The following is a 27,569-nucleotide window of genomic DNA, read 5'->3' as shown; positions in this document are numbered from 1 at the left end:
GTTCATGTATGTTTGAATGAGTTATACGCTTCTACATGTCTCCTAAATAATTTTATTGAACTCAAATAGAAACAAGGACAACTAAGGCATACAAGAATCCCTATTTATTGTATTTTTATTAAATATTTTCCAATTATGTTTTAATTTGTTTCAGGCTTCATTCAGTAGTGTTGTGGATAACATGGCCCATGATCAACATGTTTGACATCTTTGATAAAGTACACTAGCAACAAATTTGATAATATAGTGGTATCTGAATAATTCTATTGGCTGAACCATAGGTCTAGTTGATTCATTAACATGTACAGAATTCAGTCATAAATAGAATAGAATCTTATTCTTTCAGTTATAGTAAAGAATACATTTAGAGAGTATGTATTCAAAGCCATGATCTGCTTATTCTATCTATTAGAACATCATATATATATATATATATGCGTGCGTGTGTGTGTGTGTGCATGCACACACACACATATATGTGTATATATATATATATATATATATATATATATATATATACACATATATATGTATATGTCTTTAAATTTGTTTAAATTTGTAGTTACTGGACTTATAAATAAATTTATCTTTACAGTTTTCAGGAATATCATATTTGTGTTCAGTTTAAAACATCAGCTTTTGATAGGAATTTTATAAGTTGAAGAGAGGCAAAAGAAGGTCAATCAAGATCATGAAGGCTGTGCATATGAAGATATTTAAGATTAATGGGTTTATTTAAATTGGAGAAGAAAAGATAGGTTGGGGAGGAAGTCAATAGGGAAGGGATAGCTGACTTAAAACATTTCAAGAGCTGACAAATAGAGGAGGAATTTGATTTATTTGTTTGGGTCCAGAGAATAGAATTAGAAATGATGATTTGACATTGGGGGAAAAAAAGACAAAATTATACTTGGTCTAAGGGAAAATTTCCCAATAGTAGAAGTTAGCTAATTTAGGAATAAGTTTCCCTCATATTGGAAGTATTTAAGCAAAAGATAAATAATTACCTTTTATATGTATTACAGTATAGATTCTTGCTAATTTCCCTCCCAATGTATCAATGAGTTAAGATCAGATGTTCTCTAAGGTCCCAAACCCAATAATTGATAAATTATTTTTTTCCACAAATCTAAGAAGAAATATTTTCCCCATCAGAAATTTTTCTCTTTTCAATTTTACAAGTGATTTATATAAATTAACTGAGAATATTTAATATTTAACTAATTATAGAATGCTGTTGATATAATTAAATAGATATATGGTGCTCATTTTTTATTTAGGGTGAAGATGGTTTCCCTGGATTTAAAGGAGACATGGGTCTTAAAGGTGACAGAGTGAGTAAAAAAAAATTTTATTGTAATTCATACAAGTGAAAATTTATCATCTCAATAACTGTACCCCCAAAATGGAGAGACATTTGATCTATTAATATCTATGCTAACATATATATTTTTTAATTTTGTGATCTGTTTTTAAAAGTTTCTTGTAGAAATCATTGGAAACTTATTTTCTTTAGTTATTATTTTAGCAAAAATGTTCCATATGTGATATGATAGCATCTTACATTATAAAAACATATTCAGGGATAAGTAGTTGTAAATGTCCACCAAGTTTAGGTATTTGGGCATATCTTTTTTTTTAATGGGAACAAAAAAAGGAGTTCATTACAAATAGTACATTTAAAAGAAGCAATTACTGGCCTTTGTGACTTTTCCTGGCATATAACTGAATTAAGGTTTTATTTTGCCTCTTGTGGACTCCAAGAATCATTCACTTGACTTTCTTTAGAAGGTACTCTTTGTGGCATCGACTAAGTCTACTCTTTTGGTGAATGGGATCCATCAAACTCAGAAATATGAGTCAACTACTTTATCAATTTAAATTTTCTAATGGGAAAATAAAATTCATAACTTACAGATATAGTCCTTAGTTAATAAGATAAATGCTAATCAAAATTGCTTCTTTAAAGGGGGGAGGCGAGTTAATGCCTTTCTTTTGAAACAGTAAAAATTTATGTTCCAAGCAGAAGTCATTATCTTTATCTCCAATGTAGACCTGAAACACACGGTTTTAGGCTACTAGAAGGCATAATAGATTAAATGCTGGATTTAAAGTCAGGAATTCCTGAGCTGAAATTCTGCTTTCTAGGTGTATTATCCCCAACAAGTCATTTTAACTTCTGTTTACTTCATCTGTAAAACAACGGGAATGGATTCAATGGCCTCTAAGGTCCCTTCCAGCTTTAATATCTAGCATATATCATATTAAATCATTATATGCTATTACTTTCCTAGTGACTTTTCTAGACTAAAACAAATCACTGAATAGTCACTAAAGCCCAAAACTTCCTTTCCTCTTCAATATCTGTAGCTTAGATTTGAAGATTAACATAATTTATACTGTTGTGACAAATGGCTCCTGTAGGTTTAATATAATTCTATGTTCATTTGCATTGGTTTGTTTCTTTCAATATTCTTTAAAGTTTTCTAATTCATTTTAGTAATGATGTATAAAGAAATATATAACTTTTTTTAGCAATCAATTAATATGCTTTATACACAAAATCAACTCTGTTGATTTTGTATATAATTCTATTTTCATTTCTTATACTTTTGATTTCTTTTGTTTCAGGGAGAAGTTGGACAAGTGGGCCCAAGAGGAGAAGATGGCCCTGAAGGTCCTAAAGGTAGAGCAGGTCCAACTGGAGACCCTGGTGGTCCTGGTCAAGCTGGGGAGAAGGTTAGTAATTAAATTTTCATGAGGAAGGGCTGTCCAGACTTCCAAATTGCTTGTTCAAGGTGATACATCATTAAGTATTATTTTAATTACATTTTGATTTTACAATTCTCCATATCTTTAAGTTGAATTAATCAGATATGAAGGAAAACTATGTATAATTGATTAGTGAATACATGAACTATATATCTCTTTACTCTATATCTAAGTTGTCCCAATGTCAAGGCCTTGCCTTCTTGTTTTATATTACAGTCCTCTGAACCACATAGGATTTGCCATATATTCCTTCATCATTTACATTTATATACTAGAAGTTTCAGGTTAATTAAACAACTGTTATTAAATATATAATATATTGTCCCAGTTTTAGGAATGAAATCATGGAAAACAAGAGTCTCTGTTTTCAAGAAGTTTATCATCTAATAGGAGATATGAAGGAAACACTCACAAATCAGCATAACTCAAAAAAAATAGTCTCTAGAAAAAATCATTGTGATAACTACATAAGAGAAAGAAAAGGGAATTATTCATTTTAATGATTAAATGAAGACTTTACAGAGAAAGAGCAGTTATGTTGAATCCTTAAAGAATTGAATGATTTCAAGAGATATATATTTGAAAACAACATTTTCTTGGCAAGAGGGAATAGTCTACATAAATGTATAAGCAAAATACAAAGCAAGACCAAATCTAGAATGTGGAATATACAAATGAATAACAAAAGAATAAACAAATATAAAGAGATAAGAGAGTTTCTTACAAGAAGTGTTGGGGGAAGGGGAAAATGGGAGGCCTTTCTGTGCCTCTCCTATCTCATATGAGGTGATATCTAGCTTTACCTAGTCTTAACTCTAATCTGGACATTATTCATGTGTAGACTAAGGGAAAAAAAAATCAATTTTTCCAGTACTGTGAATATGAACAGATTCTGATTTTTGATAACTGAAACTGCAACATGTTAGACATCATACAGAATTTAATAGTGAACAAGATATAACCATTATGTTGTAAGACATGTGGCAGTTCTCTCTATTAATGTGTATTGACACATCTCTTCAACTCAGTCTTAGAGAATTGCCTAGAGAAATGAGAAGCTAGGTGAGATTCCTAGAATGATCTAGCCTGTCTGTGTCTGTGTAGGACAACATATTCAGGTTTTTTTGACTCTGAGGATGGCTTTCAATTAATTTTATTCAGAAATTTTATATAAAATAACTACATATAAAATATAGATGAATATTAACAAATTAGAAGGAGATAGTTTCTTAGACAATGGAAAACCATTTATGAAAAGTAGAAATAAATATTTTAGTGTTCCTTGTTCTTTTGTTTTCTTCTGTGTAATTTTTTAAGAGAGAAAGCCAAAAGAGGAAATGCCAACCAGAAAAATTCAATTTAGAAGATAGGGACTAAAAATAAATGCACTGGATAAAAAAGAAGAGGAAAAGTGGCTGATCAATGTGGATGAAACTATGTGAACATGCACACACACATATGTCTTTGCATACATACACACAGTGAAGTAGAGAGACAAAGAGAAGCAAAAAGAGAAAGAGTAATAGATGTAAATTTTATTTTTAATTTATGGAATAATAATGTTCCTTTAAGAATTTCCAAGTTGTAAAAAAATAGTAAAGAAAATATTTCAAAGTTGTATCTGACAGCTAGTTGATCAGCAAATATTTCTTATGTGTGATACTGTTATAATCTTTGGAGATAACAAGAAAGAAAAAAAAAAAAAAAAAACATGGTCCTTGCTCTCAATAAGTGTGCATTCTAATTGGGGAAATTACATATGACCAATTGTGTGGGCATGAGGTATGTTCAGATTAGATAGAAGCCAATCTTAAAGGGAAGGTCCCTTTGCTTTTGGGCTCTTTGTTTTCATTATATTCTGAGATGAGGATGTATTTTCAGGCAGAAGAGAAGTAGCCTCATCCTATTGACACAATTACCATAAATGCATTGCTAAGTCAGCTTCTTATTTCCATTTTCTCACTGTGGCATGTTACTCCTGAATCTATTACAGAGCTCATAATAATCAGCTTGATGGGAGAGATGAGGTCAGTGAAAAGGCCACGAAGTGAAAGACCCCCTTATTCATTTCCCCCTTCCTTTATCATTCCACTTATCTCCCCACTTTGCCAAGATACTTCCTTTGCCGCAGATAACTGCTATTGGATAAACTTTGATTCCTCACTCCACTCTTCATCCTGTCAAAGACCTAATTTGGAAAATCACAATATCAGTGATTTGAAACTATCCCTGGATTCCTTTCACTTCACTATTCATCAGCAATCCTCTCTTTCCTTAAATGCCATCATCTGAAGGAGAAATTTTAGACCATTTTTCTTTGCAGGATTTCCTAAATTCTATGTGAGTGCTTTGATCCAAATCCACTCTTAAGCTATCTTGTAGCAGAGCACAAGTAAAAACACATAAAAAGAATCAATTCCTCTAATGCAGCAATTAACATAGAACACAAATGGCTTTGTGATCGTAATTAGGGAGTTTCATTAACCTTGAAATCAATAGCATAAAACAAGTGATGATAACTTAATGTATCCAAGGGGGCATCATTAAAAGTATGCTTCTTACTGCTTGTTTGCTTCCCTTCTCTCCCTCCCCTACACTGCTTACCTATGCATTGTTGATATTGAATCAGACAACTTTCCAATTCTCTCTGTGATAGAAAGGTCATAAAGATGGTGTGTGATGAACTCCTTGTCTTTTCAGACACATTAAAATATTCATTTCCATGCATAAGGTTCTGAGCACTCTTGAGATCACTATTACAGGGAATAAAATGATCTGGCCTTGCCTTTTCTTTTAATCTCATTATTTTTGGTTAATTCGTTTGAACAATGATAAGATATGTTGAACAGTTTAATGTTTTAGAATCAGAGAGAGGGAATTTATGTAAATATGAAATGATGGGCCCTCTTTATGAAATAAATAGCTCTTTAATAAAGATTGGACCATTTTAAAAGAAATTCTCTCTCCTAAACAAAAGGAAACTTTAGAGTAAGGAATATGTGTAAGTTTGTAGCTTTATAAATGTGATTTTCCACTGTTAAAGAAACTAACTCCATCTGATTTGTGCCTATTTCTGATCATATGATCTATTTTTAGGTGGCAGTTTCTAATTTTTAGAAGCAGCATGCCATGGTGAATAGAGTCTTAGAAGTCCAAAAAAACCAAAAAAAAAAAAAAAAACAAACCTGAATTCAAATTCTACTCCCATGGTTACTATATCATGTATTTTGAAGCACCTAAGTTTTATTGTGTGTGAATAGAGAGTCGATGTTTGATTTTTGTTTGCAAGATCAGAGTTAGAAAGACTTTAAGTTCAAATTCAGCCTAAGATATTCACTAGTTGTGTGATCCTGGGAAAGTCACTTAATCTTGTTTACTTCAATTTCCTCATTTATAAAATGAGCTGGAGAAGGAAATGGAAAATTATGCTAGTATGTATACCAAGAAAATCCCAAATGAGGTCAATGAGAGTTGGACATGACTGAAACGACTGAACAACAACAATATAAATAGTAACGCTTATTATGTAAACTTGAAATAATATTGTGGTTTTAAATTAATACAGAAGACTATTAGAAACATGTCTTCAAATAATAAATTTGCCTTTAAGCATTATAATCTGACTTCTAAGACCCTGGAATTGAATGACTTTTCTTTAAATATTTTGGGCACGTTAAGGTTTATGCCATTTTTCTTCAGACACCTTAGGTATTATTTCATGTATGACAGATTAAGTTCAACAATTATTCACTAAGAATCTACTCTATGCAGAATACCTTCTAAAAAAATTACATAGTCCCTTTCCTCAGAAATCTTTCAAATAAGTACCAAAGAAATCTTGTCTCCTTGATTTAATCTCTCTGTATCTCAAGTAAGTTCATAAACAAAGTGGGTAGAATGCTGGCCCTCAAATCAAGAATATCTCTGTTCAAATCTAAATCAAATGATGATCAAATAATATAAGATTTGCAAAATATTTAGAACAGTATCTGACACAAAATAAATGCTTAACTAATGCTTGTTGCCTTCCTTTTCTAGTACTTTTTTATCCTTTTTTGTTTTATCAAAGACAATTTTGAAGCAGAGAATTGCTAGCTAGATGCTGATTTTTAATCTTTCCTCACTGACATATGCATATATGCACATATATTTATACATTCATTCATATATACATACACACATACACATAAGATTAGCATGAAAGTTGACATTTTTTTGGAGGTCTAAAACTAAAGAGTGATTTATTTTAATGAAGGTGCAATACAATAAGAGAGCCATTGTGGTGGAATAGAGAGACAGCTTTACTACCAAGAAGACCAAAGTTCAGGTCTTACTTATGACATATGGTGACTGTCTGAACCTGAACAAATCACTTACTATAGAGAGTTCTATAAGAAAAAAAGCTTGGAAGTCTAATGAAATATGTGTATCTTCTCAGAATAATATTTTAAATTAATATAATAAAATACATATCACTAAAAAGGGAAACAATTATATTGAAATAGAATTTTCAAAATACTGGAAAAAAATCCCCACAGTTTATGGCAATATGTTACTGAAAAGATGCTGACATTGACCAAAGCATTTACTTATTTGGTACTCCATATAACAATGGAATTACAGATTCAATCCCTATCTCTTTTGCTGTTGTTGTTATTCAGTAATTTTTTCAATTGTGTTAGATTTTTCATGACCCCATTTGGGATTTTCTTTGCAAAGATACAAGTGGTTTTCTATTTTCTTCTCAAACTCATTATATAAATGGGAAACTGAGGCAAATAGAATTAATTGACTAACCCAGAGTCACATAATATCAATCTAAGACCAAATTTGAACTTAGTCCTCCTCACTCCAGACCTGGCAACCTATAACTATGTTGCCTAATTTTTATCCCTACTTTATAATGATGATAATAATAGCTTAAATATATTATATCACTTGATCTTAGCTGAACCCTACTAGAGTAGATAAATGTCTTTATTATCCTCATTCTACAGATAAGGAACCAACACTGAGAAAAGTCATATAACTTGTATATGTCAAACAAGTAATTTTTGAGATAGGATTAGAGTTTAGTATTCCATGTTCACTATAGCACATATTGTCATCCTAAAGTCAGAAGACTTATTGTGGGCATTCTACAGTTGAAAGATAAGTTAGTTTTTTATGTTTTATTTTTCTTTTCATGTTCTTTCTTTTGCATTAAAGTCTTCCTCTTTTGCTTCAGGAAGATGAATCTCACTGGCATTTACGTCAATAGAACCCAAACACTGAAAATTCTATCGTAGTATCTAAACCTCAAGTACAAACCCAATAATAGATTCTATATCTATTAATCAAGAACCAAAGTAATTAAAATCAAGAACCAAAGTAATTAAGATCCTAGAGGCCCTAGGAAGGTCATTGTTAAATGATGAGGTTTTTTTTTTTTTTCAATCACAGAAATATAGGAAAGTGATCTCATAAGGCACTAGAGAATTGTAATCTGGATTAGTGGAAAGACATCTATTGAAATATACTTTGAGTAAACTTTTTGCTCAATGCTACTGATATATTTGAATAGTATAAAAAAGCTGAAAGGCCAGTCCAAATGTTGAAAAACAGCAATTTTAAACTTTAATTGCCTTGTAGAATCACTTCATGAATGAATATTCCAAAAACTTTTTGACAGTCATCCAGCCAGTGAGAAATCAAAGGGCATTTCATGAAAAGAAATTCAGGACTGTTGCCTTAAAGCCATTTATATTGGTGGAACTAGGGGAACTAAATGGTAATTCAGGATAAATTTGTAGCAGTAAAATAACACCTCTTAAGACTTTGAAGTTAAAAAAAATATTATTCTCCCCACCTCCTGCCTTTGGTCTCTCTATCTTTACATCTATGCTTTTAGAAATCATAGAAATTCTTATGTTGCTAGAAGTCTTGTTAAAAGAAAAGGATAGTTGGAAATGTAAAAGTATTTTCTTTATATCTGAAACTTGAAGCATAATTTAAAAAGAAATAAATATACGTGAATTATGCAAAATTTTTTTCAAATTTTAACTGTATTTGCTTATACTTATTAAGATCTATTTAAATCATATTCTCACTTTTATGATCTCTCTAACTGTGGGAAAGTTACTCCTCCATTGCAACTCAGTTTCCTTATCTGTTAAAATTAGAAGTTGGATTACATCCTTACTAAGATAGGTTTTCCATGATTAAATATTTGTAGAACTCTTATGAAAGGAAAATATTTATGGATATAATAACTTAAGGACACAGAAAATAAATTCAAAACCATTAGTTAAGATTACATAGTAATTAATTTCACTTTAATATAAACATGTATCTTTGCTTATGTATATTTCAAAACTTAATTCTTCATTTCATATTTTTGAACCAACAGGATGAGGTTCTTTTTGATTGATTCTTTTGTGTATAGAATAACCATCTAAATTAATCAATATGATGATTAAGACAAGTCAAGGAATATTCAGAATTGTGAAACACCTAAGCATTTAAATATTAATTAATCTAATAATTAACTAGGATTAATTTAAAGGTTACTTTCCAATTATATTAGCAATATGGAGTTCAATTATTAATAAACTGTCATTCTTCCCACCTAGACATTTTGATTTTTGTTTTTTTTTCTCTGCACTTAATATTCAAATTTCACTATGTTTATATACACGTGTGTCATTTTCTCTTTATTAAATTCAAAATGTGCTGTGGAAAAGGAGTCTAAAATTTTTCATCTTTATATTCCCAGAATTAAATACAGTGCCTTGATGTAGAAGATACTATATTGAACTTGATATACTTTGAACTGAATCTAGACTATTCAATATAATATAGAATGTGTACATACATAGAAGTAGCCTAAAAGAATTCACAATCCTCTCAAGATTCCAAAATTTCTACAACAGGATACAATCTCTAAAAGTAATAATGTTTCACAAATAGAAGAATATATTTAGGCTTTTCCTCTATGAGATTAATATTTCCATAGGTTTACATTACTATAGCAATAATCTTCTTATCTCTATCACCACCACTACCAAGTAGATCAAGTAGATCATCCCCAGGTAAAATTTTATACAGAATTCCCAAACCTTGAGAAATGTTGATTACATCACTTCTCAAATGTTTTCTGAACTTTACATGAAAACCAAAAAGTGACTTGTGTAAGTATATATATATATATGTACATGTACATATAAAGATAGATAGATAAAATGATGACTACATACAAATTGCAATCATACATATAATTCTCACGTATTATATGCAATTAATCTTATTCACTATAACTTCTCATTTGTATCCTTTAGGAATCACAAATAAATTATCAGTCTACTCAGGAGAAGCATGTATTTTGAAATAATGATCTCACAAAACACTATATTCTGTTTGCTATTTTTTTTTGGTCTATATAGAAGAGATTGCAATCGATACCTCCACATTAATAAAAGAAAATGACAAGTTTAAGTAAAAAGATTGTTTACTCTTAACAGTTCACCTGTATGATGTTCCCTAGTGGCCAAGAAGGCCCAAGTTAAATATTGTTTGTGAGTATGTTTGTAGGGATTATTTATTTTATTCTGTTCAGAGTAGCCAGAGTAATAGAGAAGCTAACCTAGAACCAGGACTAGAATTCTCAGCTAATATTATTTTAGCATAAACCTTTGACAAGAATCTGAGGACTATACAGAGAAATAAAAATAAGAATTCATACTTTTAGAGAACTTTAAGTTTACAAAATGTTTTTCTCACAACTGTGAGGTAACTAGAACAATTATTATTGCCCATATTATTACAGAGAGAAAACTGAGACTCCTATTGAGAAAAAAAAGCTATCTATTAAATGTTGAAATTGTGATTCAAACTTAAATATTCTGACTTGAGGCCTCCAAGTAGCTTTTTATTTATTTATTTTACTACAACAATAATCAATTAAATAATAGGAATTTGTTAATTATCTACTAGGTGCCAGACACTATATTATGCACTTTCTATAGAAACAAAAAAGTGAAATAATCAGTAGTCTCAATGAATCTATATCTTGTTAGGGGAAATAATTATATGTATATATGTAGACATACAAAAATAGAAATGGTGTGGTAGAGGAAAAGAGAGGGATAAAAAAGACTTCCCCTTTCTAATTTTCAAGATAATTAGAGTATTGTAGAATTATCAGGTTTCTAATAGTTCATTTTACCTGGTTCCTTAATTTTAAAATTAAGGAAATAGAGGTCCTTAAGAAAATAGATTAAGACAGGAAGGGACCTTAGATAGCACTAAGTCCAACTTCTTCATTTTACAGATCAAGAATTGAGGCCATGAAAGGTTAAGTACATTAGTATTAAGTGATTGAACCAGGATTTGATTTTTCAATGCACATTCTGGGTAATTGCTCATCAATTGCACATTAAGACCATTGGACATTTCCCCATATTGGTGGGAGGCAAAATTTCTGGCTCTCCTCTCCATCATGAGATGATTATTGAACTAGTAGGAAAATATTATGGATTATAGAATTGACAAAGAAATTATATCAAGACTTTCAGGAAGCATATATGATATAAATATATAAATGATAGACAGATGCATATATCCAGAATTTTCCTTGCACTATTATAAATACTACTTTTCCCAAGCAAAGAAATCTAAGCATTCTAACTGTTTTATTTCTCCTATGCTAATTTGTTCTTGGCTAGAATGTTGACACCTTCCAAAAATAAGTTTTCTTTTCTCTTCCAAATAGAGAACTTTAAGTCAAATATAATAATGCTGCAGAATAATCTTAAATAAGTCCAGAAAAAGATGAGAATGTTATGCAATTGTTATCGACTAAAATACTTAAAATATTTAATATGATATTTCAATTTGTCAATTTAGACAATGGTCTTTTTTTTGTCTTTTTTTTTAATTCAGGGAAAACTTGGAGTTCCAGGATTACCAGGATATCCAGGAAGACAAGGTCCAAAGGTAAAAAAAAAATAATTATGTCCAAACAAAATTATTTTTTAAGAGAAACATCAGAGTAATATTCCATATAGATTTATTTTTAGCAAGAAATTCTAAAGTTTCATAAGTAACATATAATGCATAACCCAAACGGAAATCAGACAAAATATGGACAATTTTGAATGTAAGAGAGTAAGAAAGAAAGAAAAAAGAAAAGATCCTAGTTTGTTCCAGAAAATATTAGTAATTACATTTATGATTTCTTCAATGTATGAATTACATTTGAAATTATGCAGACTTCAGAACAGTTATGTACAAAAAATGTTTTACCCTTCAAAATTTTTCTCTTATGGAATTAACTACTTTACTGCCTCCCCTTTTACTTCAAATATCCTCTTGGCAACTATGTGGAATGAAAGAAGCATGTTTATAGTTTTTTTTTTTTTTTTTTTAATTTTCACCTTTTTTTTTTTTTTCACTTTTTTTTTTTTCACCTCAATTAATTTTTAAATATTAACTAAATAGGCTTTCTTTTATAATTTTGATCTATCTGATATATAAAGATAATTTATCTTATTTATTTTTAAGCAAAATATTATAAACAAGCTTGTCTTATATGTGTGCCTATGTTACAGAAATGTGTTTACAAGTTTGTTAATCTGGGTCCCTCTAAATATTCAAATTAAAATCCATCCTTAGCTGCACACTATGACACTTTTTCCTGCATCTCTTTTCCACTTCTTGCTCTGGAAACTATCATCAAATGGACACAGTATTGACACTGGTATGTTAATAGACTACTCTGTTATTAAATTAACCATCTCTGTGTTTTCTGGATTATATACTGTTCTCAGCCTAACATGTGTGTGTGCATGCATATTTGTATATTAATATATTCTTCTCTTTCCTATCTAATCCTAATATATTCTCACTACTTTCTATTACTGGCTACTTCTCTCATATGCTCCAATTTACCAGTTATGGTGATGGCAAGAGTGAGTGTAGGGGAAATCAGAATATCTAGCTATGTAACATTATGTAAGTCACTTAACTTCTACTTTCCTCAGTTTCCTCATATGTAAAATAAAGATACTAATAACACTCTTTTTTTCCCTTATAGTTGTGGTGGGAATCAAATGAGATATTTATAAATGCTTAGCATAATATTAGGCACATAGTAGGAAATATATTAAAATACTTATTTTTATCATCATCATCATCATCATCATCATCATCATCATCATCACATTATCATCATAATCTTATCCAGATAGTAGTGACTTAGTAGGTCACATAGTAGGCATTTATAATAAATGTTTATTGATTGTTATCTACTGAGTCCTGGAGAATTCTCCTTCTTTCTTCAACTGATTTGGTGTTTTGCTCACAATCTTTCCTTCCTATCACTTTCCCTCATCAATATACATACTAATGCTCCCTCAAACATCCAAAGCTTCCACTTCTTCAATTTATTCTATTCCTGCAACATAATATTCCTTCTCTACCCAACTTACACAGAGATAATTTTGTCATTCACTCATAAGTGTCCTATTTGCTTGCTCATGAACTCAGAATATTTATCTGATCATAATATTTTATCATTCCGTCTTTTTATCAGCCTTATCACCCCATGTCCTTCCCCATCATCACTGCTTTTTATCCTTCTACTCCTTGGTTCTTTAGGTTGTTAACCTTGCACCAACTATATTCTTCTCTCTTTACTATGTCAACCCTTTGGTGAACCAATTTGCAAATGCTGCACATTATTCCCCACCATGATTGCCTCTTCCCCACATACCACTGGTTGTGCTTTGCTAAACCCCCAATATTGCATTACCTTCAACATTTTCCTCCTTTATCAAATGGAATTGAGGGAAAATATGTAACAATGCTGTCTGAGTCCACTTCAAATTCAGCAAGGCAAGTACTGTATTTTTCTTCATTGTACTTATGAGAAAACAGAATGAGAGAAGTTAAGTTCCACAACTAAGGTTTCTGAGACCAAATTTAAACTCAGATCTTTACTTCATTCAGATCCAACACTCTCTCTGACTTGCCTCTAGATGCCCCATTTAACACTATTGATCACCTCTCCTTCTGTATACTCTCTTCACAAGTTTTTTTGGTAACATTACTCCTATCTGTTCTATTGCTCTGTCTCAATCTCTTTTACTGATTATTCATCTATATTATATCTACAAATTCTGAATGCTCTTTTCTCTGTTGTCTTCTTTTCTCCTTATTGATGGCATCAGTTCCCACAGATTCAATTAGTATCCCTGTTATTTTCAAGGATTATTTCCAAGTCTATATAATAGCCCTAGTTTTTCTCCTGAACTCTAGTCATATTACCACCTACATTTTAAGTTTCTCAAACTGTATATATTGTAAACATCTTGTACTTAGTAGACTAAAAGTGAACTTAGTATTTTTCTTCTCAAAACCTCATTACTTTTCAAATTTCCTATTACTACAACAAAACTACCATTTTTCCATTCACCTAGAGATTCATAACTTTAATGTCATCCTCAATTGCTCATTCTCAGTCACCCTTCATAACAAATGTGTTGCTAAATTTTGTTATTTCTACCTTCAAAGTATCTCTTTACTATATTTCATTTTCTTTTTATGTCTCTCTAGCTATATCTTGCTCTCTCTTATTTGCTTTTATCACTTTCTTTCTTCTTAACTTTCTCTTTGTCTTTGTCTGTCTCTGTTTCTATCTCTACCTCCTTCCCTACATATACAAGCATAGATAGATAGATAGATAGATAGATAGATAATAGATAGATAGATAGATAGATACACACACACATATATGTGTATACATACATATAACTTAGGCTTTTTTTTTAACAAAAATGGGTTTATTTACACTGAGAAGTCTCTCAGTGGCCCAATTCCTAATTAGGAATTAGCCATATCTTAGGCTTTTAATAATTGTTTGCTGAGTGGAATTTTTCTATCAGTGATTATTTTTTCAAATGACTCTTATGACTCAACACTATGTTAAGCCTTGGAAATTGAAAGATAAAAATGAAAAAAAAAAAAAAAACTTATCCACAAGAGCTTGAATCCAAAACCATATTGAGAGGTCCTATGCATGATCCTCTAACTCCAGTTTGCCCTGTGTGTAATTATTTCTTTGCATATTTTCTGCACAATTAAAATGTGAGCTCAATATAAAACATTTAATAAGTTCTTATTAATTCAGTTACTGGAAGTTAATACTATATTCAATTAGTTATTATATTCCATCTTTTGTTAATAACCAAGTCTTTTGTTAATATTGTAAGTAAATAAAATAAATTCTATAGAGAAAAGCTATTCATTTCATGTCTATCCTGTGCCTTCCAAGTAATTTATATTGAATAAGAAGAAAATCTATTCACAGAGCTTTAAGGAAAAATGTGGAATTAATATCTCATAAAATCTTGTTATGTTCATTTTTTTTTCCTTTTTTTATTTGGTTTCACCTTAGGGGGAAATGCATTATTTGATCAGTTCTTTCCTTTTGAAGTGAAAGCTAAAATTCATTTTATCTCTTGATATTTTAATGCATTCAGAGTTTCAAGTATTATGGTAAGCTAATTTTAAAATATATGAACCAAAGCTGTATTGTGTCTTGGGAAAAAAAAAAAAGATCTGATTTAAGTATAACACTCTTTTTCAAGCTTATTTTGTTTTAAATTAAAGATAGACTATACAGTTGAAACTATCAACAAGCATTTACAATTTATTTTTAACATGTGTTTCTTGTATAGGGTTCCACTGGTTTTCCAGGGTTCCCAGGTGCCAATGGAGAAAAAGGTGCCAGGGTATGCTATATAAGGATTTTTTTCATATACATTTAAATAGAATTGTACTGGCAGTTTTGTGAATGATCTTGTGTCAGATATTTGTTCCTACAAATTCAGAAGGCAGCAAGTAGGATGGGAAACTTGTGTTAATTGCAGACATAAACTAATAATAAGCTTCAAGATTCTGCTTTGTCTATCAAAGCAAATGGGAAAAACTCTTATGATGTTCTGTAAAGACTGTATCTGTAAGACAAAATAGGGAGATCATTTTTCTGCTGTCTCTGAAATTCAACTCAAAGAGATTTATCATGTTTTTAGAAAACTGATGGAACTATCAGAAGTAAAAGTTGTCTTGGAAACCTTAGGTCAGAGTATTTTAGCAAGGTATTAAGTCACACTGAGGTAATGTATCCATTGGATATACCTCCAATTCATCTTAATTAGCAACTAAAAAATCATTGTGCTTTAAACAAATTTGTGAGAGAATTATATCAGCAGACTTTATTCTTATCCCCATTATACATGCAGCAACCCAATGAAATCAAAACACTGTTCAATTTGTTTTGTTCTCCAAGAATAATAATTATTGCCTGAAACAAAGGAGTTTAATAGAAATACATATTAATATCTACTGAATGTAGTAAAAATTGTGCAAATACAGTAAATGAATTTTGCTGTATTTAGAAAGTGATTAAAATCATTTAAAATGATGAGTGAAAAGTGAGATACCTCATTTTAAAAAATCTGGTAGTATTTGGGTGAATTATACCATGATATGTCCATTTATTGAAGTTCCTTATTTAGACTTTTTTTCCTTAAAAATAACATTTCTATTAGATTTTCTATTCTGTTTATTTGCATTCCATTCTGTAATTTCCATAGTGAACAAAGTCTGTAATTTTACTGGATTCAAATCCCATCGCATCCTTTTCCCCTTAATCGGTGTTAAATTACTTAATATAAGAGAGTTAGACTTGCAATTTCGAGTCTTGATTCTATAGTGCCCTTGTCTCCAATATTTCCTTGTAGGACTGTAGTAAAATCCTGTAGTAAAAGTATATCTTGTAATAGTATAAATAGTTCCCACGAGTCAATCTAGCCTACATAAACTGTCCATTAATTTAATCAGTTAAAATATGGAAGATTTAAATAGACAAAAAAATGACATATTAATCTTGGGAGGGTTTCATAGCACCTCATTTATCCCCAGATCTGTAATTCACTCTAATATACTATATTCTAAAACTATTTGAACTGTTTTGGCAGGGTGTAGCTGGCAAACCAGGCCCCCGGGGACAACGTGGTCCAACGGTAGGTACCTTCATTTAACTAGCAGGTTTTGTATTTGTATTTTAAATTCAATATTTTGAGGAATTTTTAAAGAGAAAATTGATTCTATTTCTGAAAAATATTTGGCACAGGATCAGTCTTCTCTGACTTGTTTTTAAATCCTCAGGGGCCACGAGGTTCAAGAGGTGCAAGGGGTCCCACAGGAAAACCAGGCCCAAAGGTAAAGTGACAGGCTTTCTTTAGCTTTCTGGTTCTGGTGAGAAGCTTTCTGATAGGGAAAAGGAATGTTGTTAAATTATTTTTTCCTCTTTTTTCCCTTTCCTCAGGGTACTTCAGGGAGTGATGGTCCACCTGGTCCTCCTGGTGAAAGAGTAAGTTCAATGCATACTATAGATAGAAATGTGTTTTTGTAGCTGGTTAATATGTATACATACATATATATATATATATATATATATATATATATATATATATATATATATTCATCACATGCACAGAGCAGTCTAGAGCTGCATGACATGTGCACATTCAATCTATACTGCAATTAGACAGACTGTTATGGGCAAAAGATAAAATGACTGAGGTAACAAAAGATTTAAGCTTCCAAGCATATTGATTTATTAAGCAATGCAAGCCAATTGCCCAACACATTGGAACCAAACCTCTTCAGCTTATAGCTGGATATCAAATACAGGGGTAGACAGATTTTTATACACTAAATCCAATTGATCAAATAAGACTAATTAATTAAAAGAAAACCACTAACCAGAACACAAAATTAGGTAATCTGATTTCTAATTGGAGGAAATATTGGTATTTCTGAGTTGGATGGGGGGGAGGGAGTGCACTGACTGGTGCAATTCTCTGAAATAGAACAAGATGTATCCCACTCCCCCAGAGTATGTATATTCAATCAAAGGACCATGAAAACAGTAACTCATTGGTCAGCATGGGGCCAGTTTTCAGATAAGACATATGAGTTACTTGAGATGTATAATTGTGAGAAAACTCTTTGCAGTAGTCTTTGGATTTAATTGGGCTTCTGATCAGCATAACCTAAGTCCTTTGTTAAAGGCCTCTAAAACAGCAGGCAGAGGTAGTGTAGCTTCCCAGCCATGCAGAGGTAGGTTCAAATAATGCAATAAGGTTTTCTCTCAATTCCCACAATTGAATGCTGTTTTCTCACAAGATAGAAATTGGACTAAAGCCATAGTTGAATAGAAAGGGAACTGAACTAGTTCCAGAATTGAGTCACAAGACGGAGTCATTGTGGTTCACTCAATTCCCACTACTCCTTCTAATGCTCCCAATTCCCTCAAGACTAGAATCACAGTTAAGTAATGCTTCATTCTTTATTGTACTGATTTGGAAGAGTAGGTAAATCAGAATGATTTGTTACTGAATTCAAAACAAAATAAACTATGTATAGAACCAGCCTACAATTTCCTTCTCAAACTCAAGCCAAACATACTTAAAGATTTAGAAAATTCTTATAGAAACCATGATATCCCTTATCACCTCCCAGGGCATTTCATTTGAGTATGCATTCTAGCCATGCAGGGTTATTCTGGTGAAATGGAGTCTACCATTAGCCATTAAGCTACAATCAATATACATTCAAATCAAGATAAAGCATCTATTCCAGTAAATAGAAAAACTATTTAGAAAAATTGATTTTCAATTGCTACACAATGGAGCTAACTACAGATGAGTGAGCATGCCCTCTGTTTGCTACTGGGTGAAGTTTAGCTTTTGTATAACTAGATTAATTTGTAGTCTGCTAATTCTTGCCCTAATAACAACACTTTTAAAATTAAGAAACAATTAAAACAACCTATCCAGGGAATCAACCCATCTATTTCTGGATTATCACAATCTAATACCTAGGTGTTTTTTCAAATATAAAATAAAACATATAATATAATATAAAATGTATAAAAACTCTAACTAGGAGGAGGTAGGAAGAAAGGATGATCTGATTTGGATAAAATTATATTTATGAGCTAGAAAAATGTTAGTAGATGAAGAATAAAAGGTTTTCTTTAGTTTGATTTTTTAAAAGAAGCTTTATTTTTGGCAGAATTTTCTATTCTATGAGGCAATGAATTTTGTACTTCCTTATTTCTTTCCAAAACTAATTCTGTTTCCAGTTTGCAGGTTAGAGTCAATATTTTCTTAATGCCCAAATGGAATGTAACTTACTTGCTGAATTTCAGGGAAAAAATAAGCCTATTACAAGTATTGGTTATCAAAGATTTAATTCAGTAGGAAAACTCACTGGTTTCTCTTCAGAGATCATCTTTCCCAAAGCAATACAGATATGTACATATAAATTTGTATTACTTTCAATTTAATATTAAAGTTTCTATATGCAAACACTCACCTATTACATTACCTTCAACTTAGAAAATTCTCAGTTGCTTAAAGAATTATGGAAACTTTTTGTATGTATAAAAAAAATCTTATATGGAATCTATTTTCCATTCTACAAGCAAATTAAATGTTGAGAGAAAAGTATATAAGAGTGAAACTTGTTTTTAAAAAAAAAGGTTGATATTATATTTAGAATAATCAAAATTATAGTCCAATAAATACTTTATACACATCCTCATAATCTTTAGGTTAACATTTATCATCCTTCCACAATCTGGCTTTGCCTACCTCTCCAGTCTTATTTCACTTTATGTCCTTTAAAGTATCTTCCATTCCAGTCAAACTAAGTCTACTACCTGTTCCCCATCCATAATACATTATCTTCTGCCTTAGCATAAGTGGTCCCATTATTTATTATGTATTTCTTCTGTGCCTCTGTATGATAAAATTTTCAGTTCTCCTCAAAGCACGGCTCAGGTATCACTTTACTCAACTTCTAATTATTAATCATTTTTCTGTATTAAAATTATTTTTATTCCTTTGTATATTCTATTCACTTATTTCTATATAAATTGTATGTGCTACCAACAGCCTTCCTCATTCCCAGAAAAAAATATAAGTTTTGTAAAGTCAGGGGTTATTTTTTTCAGTTGTATTCCTTCAACCTAGCATAGAGCTATGTACATAGTATGTACTTAGTAAAATTATTTTCATCATAAATTGAGATGGTTAAACTACATAATTTTTAAAGTCCCTTCCAGCTTTAAAACACTATGATTTCATAATAAAATGCAGTTGGGAAAACATATGAGAAATGTATACAACACCATTGCCTTGGGTGTGAAAATACTTATTTATTGCTACAAATATAAAAAAATTAAAATATTATTTCACTTATTTGGATATACTACATGTCAAAAATAAAATCTCTGAACAGTAAGAGCATAAAAATGCATGACTAGTCTATATCATAGCTATGAATCTTGTTTCCAAAACCATTATTAGAAGGTATTAATATAACATATAAGTATTTCTCTCACTTGTATATCAGTTTTTTTAAGTCAGTGTAATTGTCTTTATTCTCATTTTTTTATTCAAGAAATTCCCTCAAATTTCCCTACTATTCCATTAGCTTGGTCATGTGCACACACACACAAGTACAGACATACATGCATAGTATGTTTTCTTTTTCTTACCTTTAAAAAAATGTATGTTGGTTTCTTTTCCTAATAACATTCAAACTTACTATGAAGCATTTGCTTTATAATATACCTATGAGAAAGGAAATCGAATTATTGTCTCCATTTTATAGATATAAGAAATGAAATTATAAAAGAAAAAAGTGAATTGCCTAAAATCACAGTGGCAAAGCTGGAACGTAAACTTGTATTTACTGATTCTGTCTACTATTCTTTCTCTTTAATAATAGTATTTGTTTAAAACACTAAAGATTTCAAAATTATAAAACAACATTTCCCATCTAACCTCCTCTTCAATTCACTTCAGTATAGCTTAGTATTATGTCTAATACTAATAATAGGCCATTTAAAGCACTTTATATGTTATTTCATTGCTGTTCAGTGATTTTTCAATTATGTCCAATTCTATGAGTACATATGGAATTTTCTTGGTAAAGATATTGGAGTGGTTTTCCATTTCCTTCTTTACCTCATTTTGCAGATGAGAAAATTGAAGCAAACAGATTTAAATTATTTGACTAGGACTACATAGCCAGTTAGTGGTTGAGAACAGATTTGAATGCAGGTCTGACTCTAGTCCAAATACCCAGAACAAAGTAGCAATTTGCTTCATTTGATCCTTAAAATGGTCCAGTTAGGTCAGTGCTATTATTAGATACCTTTTGCACATGAAGAAAATGAATCTTAGAGATGATCAGAAGTGATTTCGATCCATAAGAGATCTTAGAAGCAATTGAATCCAGCTGCCTCATTTCACAGATGAGGAAATTGGAGCACTCAAAGGTTGTCATTCAAGTATTAAATATATTAGGCAGGATTTGAATTCTAGTCTTCCTATTCAGCACTCTAACCATTATGCTACCTGTTTTGCTTAATAAAAATGAAAACAGCAGTTAGGAAATCAGAGAAAGCCAACATTTCTTTCATTAACTGAAGAATAATTAACACATTTCATATTGTTATTCATAGTTCTAAATTTTTTCAAATGTTTTTAAAATGTTCATTTTCTGCTTATTTTTATAATTAGTAACAATTTATATGTTCCCCCAAATTACAAATATTTTTCTTAGACATCAAAATTACAAATTCAATTTATGTATAATTCCAAAATTTTTTATGTATTTTAGTAATGTTTTATCATTGTACTCAGTTGTTTTTTAGATATTTAATTCTAAAATCATCAAAAGGTTTTAAATTATATTTTTCTGGATGCCTAATGTAACCTTCAGAGATATTCAGGATGTCGACAAATCACTCACCATCCTCTCCATTCAACACACATGAACACATATGTCCTTACAAAATATATGGTCATTAAATTATTAAGAGATTCTGAGTTAAGTCTGGAAATATAGCTTTTTTGCCCTTTCTTGGTTTAGGAAATGGTCACTTATGGTTTTTGATAAACTTTACTATTATTATATGGAGTCTAGGTGGCATAGAGGCCAGAGTGCTGGACCTGGAGTCAGGAAACCTATTCTTCAAGAGTTCAAATCTGTCCTCAAATTAGCTGTGTGACTTTGGGCAAGTCACTTAAGTCTGTTTGCCTCAATCTCTTCATTTGTAAAATGAGATGGTGAAGGAAATTGCAAACCTCTCTAGTGTCTTTGCTGACAAAATCCAAAGGAGGTCATGAAAAATCAGACATGACTGAACAACTATTGTTATTTATTTTTAAAATATTACAAGATATATATCAATTGATAATTTCCATGAATTTATACTTTCCTGAGTTTAACATTTCTTCAGAAAAGCATTTTTTAAAATCATTTTATTACCTAATTAAGTTTTAGAAAACATGGCATTAAAGTACCAAACCAACAGTAATTCTACAGGCATATATTAAACATCTGTATAACTTTTAATGTTAATTTTAAAAATTGCTAGTGAAGAAAGTTTTATTCACATAAAAAGGGAAAAAAGTAAGTATTTCTAGTGATAATATAAACTACCTTTAAAGTGAAAATATTTAATTCTTCAGCGATTAATTGAAATCATTCTTTAGTGTGTTCTGTAGAACTACTTCTTATCTATCCTTCAGCCTGAGAGTCTGAGTTCCATAGACCATGATATTAAAGTGGTATTTATTTGCATTGCTCAGAAACATTCCCATGCTAATTTGGAAGTATGGAGGTGATTTTTTTTTAAAGAACTTTGTTCCTGAAAGTTGTGGAATAAAAGATTCCCATTGTCTCTAGTAGATAGTAAAATGCCAATAGCTACTGACTCAGAATAAAAAAAATATCATCTATGAGTATTTGGCATGAATAGCAAAGACCTGCAGTGTCCTCAGGTTAAGAATATCAAAGTAATTCTAAGCACATAATAGAAGCAAGGAGCAAGGAAAATAAATCCATGTTGCTTTTAGATTAGCTTAGAGCCTATCTCTATGTTTCCACAGCTCTGTTACTACAGTGCATTGGTCTCATTCCTTTTGGTATTAAAGTTTTTAAAATAAACTGCAAATGATAGCTCTCATTTTGCAAGTCATGCTCTTTATTTTATCTATTATATTTTCTGACGTCGTAGTGTGGCCTGCAGAAAATCTTACCAAGAGTTTTACATTGGAATTAAAGCAACTTACTGATAACAGCATGTGCAATGCATAAATGACTTTTTCTCATTTGTAACTACCTTCTGTGGGACTCCAGCAGCAATATGAGAAGTAATAATAATATGTCTTTTTTTTTCTTTTTTCCCAATTCAGGGACCTCAAGGACCTCAGGGCCCTGTTGGATTTCCTGGACCAAAAGGGCCCCCTGTAAGTATTATTTTTCCTTTTCTTTTTCTTTTGTTGTACATTAGAAAGATAGAGAGAGAGAGTCTTCATTTTAAATGGTTTCCATCTACAAATGCTAATAAAATTCATTTATTAAAAAGTGTAAAAAGGAACATAAGCAATAATGATAATTAAAATATAAGCACAAAAAGACAAGTAATAATGCGTGCCTTTTAAAAGTTTCCAATGTGTGAATGTGAATTTCAATTGTAATTATTGCACAATGATTGCTTCTGAAGAAAAAAATAAAGTATAGTCTTTGAAAGAGACACAGGAATTCCTAATATTAAGCCTTGTGCCCTGGATACTGAAAAAATCCTGCAACTTAACTAATTTAAATGTACTTACTTAAGACTTTCCCTGAAAAACCTTTCTTCCCCTTCTTGAATTAATATAAAATACTGGCAAAAAGTGAAATGGTGCCATATAGAAATATATGAAATAGAAAATATAGAAAATAAATTGTTACACTTGGCTTCAAAACCTAGTAACTTTGCTCACCTCTGACCTTTGATAACTGTGACCATGCTCAAGTCCCCTAATCTCTGAGCCCCAGGCAACTTGCAAAAACTGTAAATTCTAGATGGGTTATACACTGAGTAAAAGACAAAAGAAAAAAGAGAGATTGCTGCTAAAAGGTTCTAAGCTCTTCTCATCCTATTGATGTCACATTGACATTTTTTCTACTTTATGGAAAGTTCTCTGAGCTATTTTGTACTTAATGTCCCAATCCCACACTGAAAAATCATGCAGCACACCTGTCTACAAATCCAGTTCTTCCCTACTATCATGTTTTTTTTTCCCATTTCATGTGTCTAGAACATAAGTTCCAATGAAGAATCATTTAGTTGCATCCCTTTAAAATTAAATATTTTCTAGGTTACTTGGTGTATTATGCACAGAATAGGACAGAGAAGATATCATTAGATTCTCTGATTCCTTAAGTAAATAATCTCGTGCTTCTATTTAATATTTAAGGCTCTTTGGACTGCTTTCACAATCTGTACTCTCAACAGTGATCAAAAGCACTTCCCCTTTTTTATATTAAAAGAAAAACAGAAAGAGTCATATCCAGTTGTTATTTTTATTGTTCTTTATCCTATCTTGGTGTCAGCTAAAATTTCCAGTTAACCTCCCAGCTGTCGAATAGTTTACAATGCTTGTGATGTTTAAGGTGCTGTGGATGATTCTGGCTGTAACTAAACACATAACAAGGAAAAACATGATTTATTTCTTTTCTTGGAAACTGCAGATACAGCCGTGTCTTTCTCTCTCAATGCCTTTAGGGATGAATAGTGTTCCAAGGTCGTAATGGGGATAACTCAATCCATCTTTACCCAGTACTATAGTTTCTAATATTTCATTGACTAATGTCTTCATTCTCATCCTTAGAGTGTTGTTATCTAAGGTCAAAATGACCTAAAGGGTGTTGTTGATTCACTTCTTTTAGAAAAATACTTCAGTGATATTAGAATGACAGCTGAAAGGTATAAGTGGAGGTAATTACTCTAACTCATTGAATCACAAATTTAGAGCTCAGAGTTTCCCCAAAAGGTGTATCTTATAAATACTGAGTCAATGAGGTTAAAGGCCTTGATCAAGGCAGATAAACCTTATTATGTTATGCTAAGGTAAGCCTTGACTTACTTGTTTGGCTATAACAGATAACATCAGAGATTTAGAGCTTAATGGAATTTAAGAAGTCATGTAGTCCAAAGTCTTCATTTGATAGATGAGGAAGTCACAACCCAGAGATGTTATTTTATTTGTTCAAGGTCAGATAGATCTTAAGTGGCAGAGGAGGTAATTAAACTCAGGGCCTCTGACTACAAATGCAATGAATGCTACTTCCACTACTAATAAATAGAAATTATAGATTAGTCTTTAAAGAAGTTCAGTATTATTAATTTAATGTAGATAGAGATAGATTGTAATTCTGACTAATTAAACATAGCCAAATAAAAGTTATGTTTTATTTATTTGGGAAAAGACAAGGAACAAAGCATGATTTTTGTTGGTATAGATAATTCCAGGTGTAATTTGTAGTTCCATAGTTCCTTTGAAAAGGGGGCAGCAGACATTGATGAATAATCTAAATTTCTTGTGATCACACAGACAGTATGCTCCAGAATTACCACTAGAACTCAGATCTTCCCTAGTCAGAGGCAAGCCCTCTCTTTACTGAGTGATTTTCTTTGTAATGACAAATCAGAACAATTTGTAATCATTATGTGTTTTGAGGCAGTATTCTGTGATGCCCCATTTATATTGGATGTGAATAGATGCATAAGAAGTACCAACAAATTGTTTTGTTTTCATAAGTGGAGAAACATCACCCTTTCAGTTTTGTTTACCCTATTAATATGTTAATAATCCTCTATAATTATAGACACATTTCAAAAGTAAACTGCTGCTTTGCTCCTCTGTGGCATCACAAAATCTCTATTAGAGAGATCTGAATTAATGAGGTTACAATATAGTCAAAATCCTTAAGTACTCAAATGCTAAAACTAGCTTTTCCCCCTGGTAATAGTCTACTGTGATTACCTCAATCTTAGAGTAGATTATCTGGTCTGAAGACTCAGAATATGTATTTCATCTATCAATTCTTAACCTATTTTTCTCCATTGGCTTATGAGTGACCAACCATTTTTCTTCAAATATGATTATTTTATGTTACTTCATAAGAATATTGATAAAAATGTGGACTTAAGACTACTTAAATTACTACAAAGTGGGGCAGCTAGGTGGTGTAGTGGATAATCCACCATCCCTGAATTCAGGAAGACATGAGTTCAAATTTGGCCTCAGTCACTTAATGCTTCCTAGCTGTGTGACTCTGGGCAAGTCACTTAAACCCACTTTACTCAGGAAAAAAATTCAATATTCCCTTCTATTAAGAAATAGGAGAGATGAAAGAAGAAATAATTATTTCTAGAATTTCTAAATCTGCTAAGTCTTTCTCATGAGGTTTTTACATACATTTGCAAAATAGTTCAGTTGATAACTTTGAGGTTTTCCTACCATATAATGAATTTTTACATATCCCAAAGAAGCTACCAGTCAAGTTAAAATACTGTTTAAGTAGCCTATTCTAGTGGTTCAACCAAAACTTGTAGCTGGAATAATGTCAAGGATCTTAAGATTCCCTCTCCTTCCCCCAATTCATGAGCGTGCAGACTTGGTTTTGCTGCATGTATAATTTGAGTCCATGAAATATATGGACTGACATGAAGTAAAATGGAATGGCTTTGTTGTTTATGCAATGCATGATGGGAATTAATATGGATAAATTCTCCTTACATACCTTGTATTTATTCTGATACAAATTGGATGAATATATATATTCTTTTGCCTTTCCTAATTCATTCATTCATTCATTCACTCATTCATGAGTTCTTTCATTCACTAATCTATTTATTCAGCAAAAATCCATTGATCATTTGCTATGTACATGACTTTTAATTAGGCACTGAGGGGATGTTATACAAACAAAAGAATGAGAAATGTTCCCTGTACTCCAGAAATTTAAAATATAGTTATGGAGGCTTGACAATCCTACTTCAAATAATTAAGTGACAATATATAAATGCTTGTTGAGTGACTGATGAGATAACAGAGAATATGAGGGTTTTTTTTGCTATTATTTCCCAGATGATAAAAATATTAGTATGAAATCAAAATTCCTGTCATTTAGCTAGCATGTATATTTTGCTTTAAGTTTTCAAGAGAAGGAAAAGCAAAATTTCATCTCTTAGATTGAAATTGAGAAGAGAAAATAATAAAAGGCTATTCCTAAAAGAAATAAAATAAATTCTTTCTTATCACACTAGGACTTCTTTAGAGAAAAGATAACTGGATTGAGTAAATAGAATACTAAAATGAAGATTTTTTTTCCCTCTTAACTCTCCTGCACATAAAAGTTGGCTTTGGTGGTATATTGCATCTTCAGTTGAGATAATTCCAACAACAGGGAACCCAGACTTAAAACATTATTAAAACATAAAAAGGTTGTTGTTTTTTAAATTTATTTATAAGGGAAAAAACTAAACTTATAGGTGCCCTTGGGAAGACAAAATTTAATTTGTATAATCTTTATTCAGCTTTGTAGTACATATAAAATTTCCTATAAATACATTTTCTCTCATCTATGTAGAACAAATAGACTTTTTCTGAGACATGTCAAAGGTAGTGACTTTTATCAATAGAAATTTGAGAGTGTATTTGCTTTTAAAGAAATGGCAATATCATTCTCTTTTATAAAGTCATCTTTAAAAAATGTTATTTATGTGTAACACTCTTTTCTTTTTAAATTTTGATTTCTAGATTCTATCCCTTCTCTACCTCCTCACCCAATTGACAAAGCATATATTATAATGATTTTCGCATATGAAATCATGCATA

At 31.0% G+C, this 27,569-nt stretch overlaps 1 protein-coding gene across 1 annotated transcript in view; it reads left to right on the top strand.

Annotated features, from left to right (window-relative positions):
• COL11A1 (collagen type XI alpha 1 chain) overlaps positions 1–27,569 on the top strand; it is a 257,944-nt gene that overhangs the window by 129,868 nt on the left and 100,507 nt on the right. The window contains exons 29-36 of the mRNA XM_074262824.1: positions 1,281–1,334; positions 2,632–2,739; positions 11,692–11,745; positions 15,489–15,542; positions 16,791–16,835; positions 16,981–17,034; positions 17,141–17,185; positions 23,094–23,147. Of these exons, the coding sequence (XP_074118925.1) occupies positions 1,281–1,334; positions 2,632–2,739; positions 11,692–11,745; positions 15,489–15,542; positions 16,791–16,835; positions 16,981–17,034; positions 17,141–17,185; positions 23,094–23,147 (468 nt within the window). The remainder of the gene's footprint in view (positions 1–1,280; positions 1,335–2,631; positions 2,740–11,691; positions 11,746–15,488; positions 15,543–16,790; positions 16,836–16,980; positions 17,035–17,140; positions 17,186–23,093; positions 23,148–27,569) is intronic.

Source organism: Sminthopsis crassicaudata, chromosome 4 (genome assembly GCF_048593235.1).
Source record: "Sminthopsis crassicaudata isolate SCR6 chromosome 4, ASM4859323v1, whole genome shotgun sequence".
NCBI lineage: Eukaryota > Metazoa > Chordata > Mammalia > Dasyuromorphia > Dasyuridae > Sminthopsis > Sminthopsis crassicaudata.
This window is presented reverse-complemented; position numbering and strand designations above follow the sequence as displayed.